We start from the raw sequence: 11252 nt of genomic DNA on the forward strand, positions 1-11252 counted from the left end.
TATTTTTCAAGCAACTAGTGAGACTAAATTTGAATTCTAATTCAAGGACAAATTAAAATTGGAATATTCTTGTTGCCACATTTCAACAAGTCTAATGAGTTATCAAGAACAATTAGTAGCAAACATCAAATAACTTCACATCTCACTTTTGACCACTTGAACTAGATCTTGGGACTATATTTGATTTGATATTATATTTTTTTTGTTTGTCAAGGGGTTCCAGTTCATTAGAGATTATCACGCTTAACTTATCTAAGAGCCACACCAACCCAACCCTTAACATGACTAGATTTTTGCTCACAAAATTTCTAACTAATAACCTCCACATCAGATAATGACTTAATAGTGCACCACATCAGGATCTATTCTACATCTGACAATTTGATATTATATTTACTAATTACAATTTTTTTAAATAAAATTAATTTTTCATAAACAATTCTTTTTTCCTTTTTAAAAATTATTTAATTTAAATCTTATTATATCTATATATATATATAGATATATCAGTGAGATTGTTGATTAATTGAGCAACTCATAATTTAAAAACTTGTATTTTTAAAACTTAATTTATTTTAATTTTAAAAATTTAAATTTAATAAATATTAGATCAAAATATTAAAATCATATATATATGTTCTAAAAATAGAAGTAAGATTAATGATAACTAAGGTAGCTCACAATTATACTCACTCCATACTCCATAATCATTACAATAATGTTTTTCTAAAATATCACAACTCAACCTAATATTTTTCAAATTACAAAAGGTCAACGTAGATGAATAAGATATCAATCATTTTACTCACCCACGCTAAATAATTCCAATTCACAAAAACATAAATATTCTTATAAAATATAACCCAATAAAATATGTTTATAAAATATAACCAAATATTTTACACTGCATAGAATTCAATAATAATAAATTTCCATAAAAATTGCTAATAGCATTTTGTATTACATCTCCACCAGTTTGATTGGTTCAAATGGACAATCCGTAAGTATATAAAATCCAATAATAACGCATTTGAGTACATATAAGTTAGCATTAGCATTTTGGCATTTCCTATTACATGAGGACCGCCAGCTTTTGGGTTTACTGCCGGATGTAGCCTATCATTATTTGATAAGTTTGAAGCTATCTTTCACAGCTCGTGTACTGGAACTTACAAACTGCAATGACAATACATATAGAATATCATCAAGTACGTTATATAGGTTGAAATAAAATTGAAATAAGAAAATAAATTTAGGGTTATTTTTAATTGGTTTTTTAATTGTATATATAGATTCAGTATAATGAAAATTTTCTAGGGTATTTTGATTGTGTAGGGGTTATTTATCCAATTTATAATTTCAATAAATTTTTGCTAGATTTAAAAAATTTCTAAAAAATCGCACTAAAAACCTCATTTTAATTGTAAATTGCTAATTAGACGGATAGTGGGCCGTTAAAAGAAAGTAAAAATAAGTTAATTGATTTTTCTTAACTGGTATGTCTCAAAATCTACCATCAAATTAGTTTTACCTGAAACAATAGTAAATCTACCATCAAATTAGTTTTACCTGAAACAATAGTAAATCTACCATCAAATTAAGTTTTACCTGAAACAATAGTTCTTGGGTGTTTGCCTGAATGTCAGCATATCCATATTCAGAGATGCGAATCAAACTCCAACTCTGTGACTAAATAAATAGACGATGATTTGAAGTCAGTAGTTAGAACTTAGAACTGCGTTTATATAATTATAGAAGTCCAACCCTTTGGATAAAATAAATAGACGATGACTGGAAGTAAGTATAGTTAAAATTGTGTTTATAAAATTATGGTTGACAACAGAGATTGCTCACAGGGTTTTTAAATTTATCCAGAGTAAATCCTCCTGTACCAATCACAACGTGCACGGGGGCACTATACTCATCTGTATTATTATAAGTATCGATTCCATCGACGCCTTTTACTGGCAGTAATCTACATGCTTTTTCAAATACAGAGCATGTACGCTCATAGTTGTGAACATGGCCCCAGAACGCTAGGTCGACCTGTTAACCTCCAGAAATTAGAATAGTGGGAACAGAAAACAAGAGAAATACTTAGCCGCGAGGCACAAAATTCTTATCAATCATATCTAAGTTATCTACAGTCTGTGCGTTCACCTGGAATTCCATGAGAAGTGGTTCAATTGCACTGACAAAGTGAGAATCCACAGTTGGGCTCACCAATTCAGAAAGGCCGGATTTTCCCGTTGAGTACATCGGCCTGTGCCTGAATTTTCAAACCAATCATAAATTTTTTTTGCCAAGAACGACGAAAACCTTAGAAAGGATGAATTGCCTATGTCCTAAAATTGATAGTCATGATAACTGATCGTAAATCCAGAATTTATAAGAGCTTCATAGTAATGGAGTTATCCTCTAATCTGTAAAAACTGACTGGAAATTAAAGGTACGATTTAGTACAAATTGCAATGACACTCTTATTATATTAGCTGATATGACCTAATCTTACCCACAGAAAATAATCCATGGAGTTTGTTTGCGGGCAGCAGAAGCAAGGTCCCGCTTGATCCATTCATACTGTTGAGCCATTGTCATCCAAAGCAAAAAATTGGTGATCAAAATTCTAGCTGTCAATTGCAACTGAAGATTATAAACTATTTTTCACTTCTCTAAATCCGATGAAGGAAACTTTAAATCGTCTAAGGGCAGACAAATTTAGCACCTGTTCACTGCTTCTGGCCCAATTATGCTCTGTGGAAATAACAGTGAAATGCACTGGCCCCTGACTGATTGAATACCATGGCTTGTCTTTCTCAGCTGTTGGCATATGAAAATACTTCTCGTAAGGAACTCCACACTCTCCACCGGAATCCGGTGTCTCATATTTTGATCCAGAGAATGGAAAATCTCTGTAAGGTAACATACTAGGAAAAGAATTAGCTAAACTCACTTTCACATAAATTCATATATCTAATCTCAGGGGTGTATAAAAGCCAGATGCAAGGTATCATCGTGTAAATATAGAAATTGAAGATAAGATTAGGGTTTAATGAAGAAGAGAATTACCTTTCATGGTTTCCAATGGCAGTCATGTAAGGTACTCGCGAAGCAATTGGATTGATTAACTGCAGGAAGTAGTCCCACTCAACCAGGAAACCTGTGGCATAGCTAATGTCTCCAATGTGGAACACTGAATCCACCTCTCCCGCTAGGATTTTCTCTTTTATGGCTTCTATTACCCCAAGTGACCCTGGCTGACCATATCAAGCATAGCACACACAAGCTATTCAGAATATTGGACAGGAATTATTCTTCTGACATGGCTTCAAAATTCATTTTGCCGTTGTAGAGAACCAATAATTTATTATTAAAAGGAATTAACTTGGTTGGAGTAATTGTCATACTTATTTGATTGGAAACCGGTTTTATTGGGGGTAATTGTTACACTTATGTTAATAGGAATTAATTAGATGGACTGCCATCTTGGGAACGTGACTAACCACCTACTCAAGGTAATCTTAAGAGTTTCTAAGTTTACTAATCTCTCAAGGTAATCTTAAGAGTTTCTAAGTTTACTAATCATGTGAGTTTTAGTGTAAAGAAAATCTCACTATTGTATCAGAGCCTTGGTCCAAAATTTATTCCCCTAGTTGAATTTGAATTTGAGTGTTGGAGTAATTGTCAAACTAACCTCATTAAGAATCAATTACTAGAACTAACAACCACAACATAGGACTAACAGCCCATAACATAAGTCTAACTAATCACTCAAGATATGAATTTCGATGTGATTATCACGGAAAATATTTCTAAAAACTTGATATAGATCACATAAGCCTTAATTCAATAATGATAACAATTTAGAAATTTATTAAACTTGAAAATTTTGATATAACAAAATGGTAATGGTTTCCAAGCTTACTGTATCCAAGGGGTTTTGGGGTTTTGGTGTAAGGAAAGACCCCAAGGAAAGACCCCAATAAATTCAATATCCATTACTGGGAAAATTTAGAAAAACTTCCCAATAAAGAATTAATGAAGCCTAAAACGGTGACCTGAAGACTGGATACTGTCATATAATCACTGTAAGAAATCGAAAAGTACCTGTATGTAGTGTTCATCGGATTTATCACGAGGAGCTTGACCCATATCTCCAAACGTAAGAAATCTAACCACGCTGTCACCGGCTGAAGGTGGAGTCCGAAGTCGGACAGGATTACTCCAACCCGCCTGATCACTGAAACAACAAATTTATTTTTTATAAAGAAACAAAGGGAAGAACGATTACTATTGCGAACCCTGTCGCTGTCAGAAGTTTGCGTGATACCTTCCATAAATGTAGAGATAGCTTCGAGAGGGCAGTAGTCCTGTCATCTGGGCGGTATGAATATAACCAGGATCATGCCATCCAAAGTCTCTTGCTGCGCTCAGTATTTTAGTGCCTGAAAACAACGGTCAACAGATTTAGAATCAGAGTCATCATTATAATTCAAAACTTCATGTGATCGTCGGCTATTAATTTTAAATGTTCACCTTTTAAACTTTTTATGACTTGTATTTATATTTAAGATGTTTTAAATAATTTAAGTTTGAAATAATTATTTTATATTTTTTTTCTCTTAAATATTTAATTAATTTCAATTTGGGTAACAACACAATTCAAACTATCAATAAAAATCAAAATAAAATACTTTAATTGCATTTAGATTGAAATCAATTAAAAAACTATAGAAAGTGTGTAATCATTAACTCTTATATAGAGGGGTAAAAAACTATATAGAGTGTGTAATCATTAACTCTTATATAAATGGGTAAATTATCATTTCGTTTTCAGCTTTTATAAAAAAAATTATTGCAATCAATGTTCCGCTGAACAATGAGAATTTGTTTGCTGAGATAAAATTTATTTTTGATGGTTTTGCTTGCTGACTACAGTTTTATTTTCTAGATCGTATTTGTTAGGTGAACTACAATTAGACTTTTCTTTTCTGTTTTTTTGGGTTGGTTGATTATAAGTTGGTGTTTAATTAATTTTTTTAATTATAATTTATTTTTATTTTTTAAAAATTTATTTTATTTTTTAATAAAAATAATATATATATATATATATATATATATATATATATATATAATTATATATATATATATAAAATTAAAATGTAATTTTATTTAATATAAATATATGATGGATTATTAAAAAACAATTTAATAATAAAATTAAAAAATAAAATTATTTTTTTAAATATATTATATAAATATTTTTTATGTATTTTTTTCACTTCACCATCTAGTCGATAAAGAGGGCATAATATTATATTTGACGATAAAATAACTCATGGTCCAAAGGAAAAGTGTTTTTAGAAAAATATTTTAGAATAAGTTTTACTTGAGGTTTAAAGTAGGTATTGAAATTTATTTTTCAATAATATTAATCATAGATTAAGACATAGAGTAATGTTAAGAAGAGAAAATTAAATGTATTTTTATCAATTTTAGGATGATAATCTTAAAGAGAGTTTGAGGTAATAGAGCATTATTTTTTTTTGTTTTAAAAAGAAATTACACAATGTAATATCATGTATTAAGGATCAAATTATTGATGAAATTAAATGCCAAATATTTCTGGAGAGATATTTTGGGATCAAATTATTGATGAAATTAAAAGCAAAATATTTTTGGAGGGTTGTTTTGGGTTGAAGTTTAAAGTAAACATTGAAACTGACTTTTCAATTTTATTCATCATAGATGAAGACATATGGTAACATTAAGAAGAAAAAACTAAATGCATTTTACCAATTTTAAGATTGTCATCATAAACAAAAGGCTTGGGCACTAGACCATAGATATTGCTTTCTTGTTTCAAGAGTCTATCACATAATGTAGTATCATATTGATATTACTTTCGTGTTTCAAGAGTCTATCACATAATCTAGTATTAGATTAGAGGATCAAATTATTGATGAGGCGAAAAGTAAAGTATTTTTGGAGAGATATTTTGGAGGATATTTAAATTGATGTGTAAAATAAACATTAAAATTGACTTTTCAATAACAATATTAAGAAGAGAAAATTAAATGCATTTTAACTATTTATAATCTAAAATTATCTTCTAAAAAGGAAAAATCAGCCTCATACCGAGACAGAAACATTTTATCTTTAAACAATTGCTAGAAACAACAAAACTAAAAACAATTTCCCCCTTCCTTAATTAAAATAATTTATTTCTTATCCTCTATAATAGAAATATAATTATAATTGAATAATTAAAAATATCAAACTATTTGGACACCTGAACTTTTTTCCTTTTCTTAGACAGTTTAAATCTTCAAATAAATATCAGCATAAAACTTACACTAAAAGGGAAATTAGTTTCCATTTACTATTTTTAATATTTTACCTATAATATGATTCTTTATATTTTTCATATATATAAAAAATTATATATATATAGATAAAATTTAAGAAGTTTATTATTACAATATTTTTAATTTAATATAATATGTTACATCAAATTTATATGGTAATATATATATTTTTAAAATGGGAGGGGCTAGTTCTCTTTAGAAGCATTATGGGCCCTTTTTTTTTCACATATACGTGTCAGATAACCATCACATCGAAACGATCAAATTACAACCACATTGGACAGAATACGTTGCAGCATTTTTGCGCAGCTCAGCAGGAATTGAACTCGGCAGGGGATGTGCAAACCGACTACCCCGACCATTACATCATGCACTAGCGTGCCAGATATGGTAATATATATTATACTGCTTACTTTTAATTTTTTGGCTTTGGAATGTTAAATTACACTTTGCTCAAAACATTTACCAAATAATTTTTCACTATACCTAAAACTTACCTTTTTTTTTCTATTTTTTTAATGGGGATTCAACATTAATTTAATCTATTTTGTCCTGAAAATAAACCATAGTTTGGTTTGAAAAGCCTCAACAAAATGGTCTCCTCTATGATTTTTACCGACAAATGCTATCATAGAAAATAACGGTTGTAACGTTTGCAACAGATTTTAACCTACTGTTTAAAAGAATCATTATTCTGCCTTTGCGTACCGCACATATCTTTCCGAGTGTAGGTAGAAACTGATGACTCTGCCACCAGCCCTTTTCCATATTTTACATATTGAGTCTGCTTGCTCCCGCTGATCCACGATATTTTCATCTACTCAGTCAATCGCAGGTATCAAATCAAGGCATTCTCTACAACACAAAACCATTCTATAGAAACAATGACATCAAAAATCCAGAAATTCTATGATATCTCAAAAGCGAATGTGAAGCAATGGATTTCAGAGCCCTTGGTCAATAATGAGCCATCCGCTGGTAAAAACGACGATATTGAACATTAGGTTAAAAAAATATTGGTACTTGACTTACTGCCGTTCCTGTGGAATCCATGCTAGAGAGATGACCATATAGAGGCATAATTGGGTTAGCAAATTTGAGAGGTTTGGATCTCTTGAGTATGCAGGGGGCACGAAAGCCACCTCTGAACACTACAAACTCTACATCGGTGCGGATGTTTATAACATTGAATGTTATAGAACCAGTGCATGTCTTGACTAAGCACCTGTGCCCAATTCTCCACTTGCAGCTACTAATAGCACATGAAGTATAGGAAGGATCGTTGTTCAGGAACTGGGCCTGATTAATCAAACACATTAGCAGAGAATTCTTATTGGGTCACATAAGTTGCTGAATTAAATGCTGGTGGTGTAGTAATGGATACCTTGACAGGGTAGTGGCATAACAGAGGATGTGACTTCAAATCTCCAGTTTCCTTATATTTCAATGCGTCGCGAAGACAGCGTGAAATTCTATGACATAAAATTACATCAGGTTGAGTTAGATGTGATGCTTTCTCAGTGATGGGAGTGATCTGAATAGATGAAAAACAATTTCTAAATTTGACTGTAGATTGTAGATTTTAAGAATATTTTTAAATATGATAAAAAATAGGTAATATTTACAAATGTGACATATAGGAGCTCAAATGCTACATACAAGAGCTTTGTTAAAAAGACAGGTTTTCTGTCTACCAAATTCTGACATATTTTAAAAATCTAAAATCCAGACAAAGAATGCTACCTAACATTATGAAATATTCGAAAATTCTTGGTTTTGAAATATTCTAAGAATGTACTATCCAAATAAAGATGTCTACCTGGGACTAGAAGGGGAGATAAGGGCAACCCAGTCATGGCCTGTGGGATGCTGAATTCCGCTCACTGTCACTGTCACGTTCTCTTCATTAGCAAGAGGTCCTTGAGTACTCAATCTCAGATCCACATATCGAGTTGAATGCCGACACGAATGCAAAGTCCTTCTGGTAATACATCCAAACCCTCCTCTGTGTGCATGTCCTCCACACGTATCAACGGTCCCATTTTGAGGAACATTCATGGGCGCCGTAAGCCTGCATAGCCACCAACAGTACACAAATACAACAAATAGCACCGCATTATAAAATTTCACTGGCCTGGTTTGTACGCCAAACATGAAAACCTTCATCATTTCTTTGTCATCCCTGGTTGCCTTCCCGTCAAATCTCTCTCTATATTCTTTTAAGTTGGCAATATTCCTTCATACTCTGTGTAAAACCAGAAGCAATCTGTACTAGCATTGAATTTGACGTTTGGACGTTGAAGTAACTTGTGGGACACTTTGAACTTGGAATATTTCTCATCTTAAATTCTTTGTTCAGTAGCTTGTTCCTATGCACTGAACTTGACGACTATGTGCCGAAGTAACTTATGGGACTCTTAATCTGATCGGAAGGTCCTCATATTCATTTATTTGTTCGGTAGAAACGAGAGATCTTTGCGACTCGTCTTACTGGAAGCGTGATGCTCCGTCAATAACTTTGAAATCCACGTATGATGTTGACGAAGACGATCGAACAAGCTCTGTTGCGTGTTTTACACGATTGGGACTCTGGAACTCTCGCCTTGCAAGACTGGGACTCCCCCAATCACTCCGACGGCAAATTATTATAATAATAGAGATTAGACAACTTTTAATGAGATGTGTTGCAGGGTAGTTTAATCCTTAATATATAATTTTAGCAAAAGTCATAGTATTAATAATAATTTAATGATAATATTTAATTAAATAAAAATATGTAATTATTAGTAAAGGAAAAAATGTATTATTTTTATTTAAAAATTAAATATAAAAAGTTTAATAACCAAGTTTAGTGTATAGATTTTATTTTTATTGTTTATTTTAGAAAAAAATTATTATTTTTAATTAAAATAAAAAGAGAGTACATGGCCTTGCATATGTTTATAAGTTTTTTTTAGATTTTCTGTCTATATTTTTTCTGTTCCAACAAATTTATCTTTCATTTACGTTATATTCATTTATAACAAAATATACAACATATTGTCCACTTATGACCCTTTAGATTGCCCCAAAAAACAAAAAGTTACAACAAGTGTATCTAACATCTGATCACCCTAATAACTATAGCATAACTTATCTTGTGTTATCAAATCACAACATTCGTCGCCTCCTAAGTGAAATTAATGCATGCAACATTTGTCATTACATCTTGTATCAATGTTGCGAAATGAAGCTTACGAGGTTCCTTTGTAATGCCTCACTTTGAAAGAAGATCGATGATCTTGTTCTGTTCTCTATATATATGACCAAAGTCAATATGTTGGAAAGTACTCACCACGTGTGAATGTGTCTCATCCAGTTTGATAAAATAGGAGAATTAAATAGAGTGTAATCCTTGAACCAATCAATGATGCCCCTAGCATCTCCAAATACTTGTAATCTCTCTAGCCCCATCCATTTTGCACCTTTGAGGACACCCCATAAAGCAATAATTTTTTCTCTACTATTGGTCCCAAAAACTCCCTTCCACCAGAAATGATAATAGTTTCCCGGCTCTAATAGAATAAATGCTTTGCATCTACATTTTCTCTACAAGCATGCCCCATCAAAAAACCCCACTAGAAAGACCTTCCAGATATGCAGGAATCTGATCTTTCTTTTTTTTCTCCCTTCTTTTAATCGACCTAATTTCTGCAAAATAGGCCACAGACTTAATGATAACTTCCCGAACAACTGCAACTTTCTGTTCAAAAACGAATGTGTTTCAGCTCCTTCAAATAGACCATATAATATAAAAGGGAAAGGAATGATACTGAGTTGAGAATCAATCCAAAAATACAAGAAAGATTTCAATGTCTAATGGTTCCTATAAAGAGCAATACAGATAGCATCTAGAACCTCCTCTTAGACTGCCACAACGAATGGACAATAAAGCAGCAAATGATCAACATCTTCACACCCCCGCTTACATATTGGACAAATATCAGACCAATGAAGCCCCTATGTTGAATATTCTTCCAGGTAAGGATGCAGTCGTGAAGTGCCAACCAACAAACGCATTTGAGCTTCTGTGGTATCTCCCATTTCCATGTATCCTAAAGCCATAAGCAATATTTAAAATCCTTCTCAACCAAAGGTAATATATCTCTAATTTTCCACATGTTCAAATCAACATTACAAGATTGTTGTAATGTTTTGACAAGAAAATAAGTATATTTAACTATTAAAGTGCTTTATCTATGATAAGGAAATAAAACGAATAAAAGCCAAAAAGATACATAGCAAGCTTAGATAAAAAGTGTAACAAATTTAAACAAACTTGTCAAACACTAATTCTCAATTATATTGATAAGCTTCTTGCTTTGGATTTCTAATGACTTTCCCTTCATATTCCTTCCACAAGGGATCTTTTGTTTCAGAGCCAATAATATTTAAAATCTATCTAAACCAATTAAATTGAAAAGTCATAAAATTTTTTATAAAAGTGGATATTTATTGGATTTGGAATTCAATTTTATATTCAAATGATTATCTAAACTTGATGTTTGAGTAAACTTGTAAAAAAAAAAAAATACAATTAAAAATAATATATATTTTTTATCTTTTAAAAATATGTATTTCAAAATATTATCATTATTTTCAATTTTATTGATTCAATGATAAATTTTCTATTAAGAAGTATGAACTCGAAATAAGCATAAAGACATAGCCATAAATGTCACATAAATTTGGATGGAGTGAATTTGCTATAAAAGTCACAATTCAACCTCATAAATTTCAACAACGAATTTGTTTGTTGTCCAATAGAAAGTAACATTAGTATAGTACCTATTGCTTCATAGTACCTATTGTCCATGAAGCAATGTTGAAGGAATTGTATATACT

General features: G+C 31.2%; 1 protein-coding gene across 1 annotated transcript; it reads right to left on the reverse strand.

Moving 5' to 3' along the window:
* Positions 1–911: 911 nt before the first annotated feature.
* LOC149236003 (putative inactive purple acid phosphatase 27) lies at positions 912–8747 on the reverse strand. The gene is made up of 13 exons (XM_089461491.1): positions 8188–8747; positions 7753–7840; positions 7401–7667; positions 7077–7185; positions 4331–4445; positions 4108–4240; positions 3070–3257; positions 2726–2912; positions 2513–2580; positions 2161–2269; positions 1855–2046; positions 1609–1689; positions 912–1176 (listed from the first exon to the last, which is right to left on the reverse strand). The coding sequence occupies exons 1-13, from the start codon at positions 8535–8537 to the stop codon at positions 1123–1125; spliced, it is 1941 nt and encodes a 646-aa protein (XP_089317617.1). The 5' UTR covers positions 8538–8747; the 3' UTR covers positions 912–1122.
* Positions 8748–11252: the final 2505 nt, after the last annotated feature.

Source organism: Pinus tabuliformis, chromosome 8 (assembly GCF_031772625.1).
Source record: "Pinus tabuliformis cultivar Carrire ecotype Pingquan chromosome 8, CPIR1, whole genome shotgun sequence".
NCBI lineage: Eukaryota > Viridiplantae > Streptophyta > Pinopsida > Pinales > Pinaceae > Pinus > Pinus tabuliformis.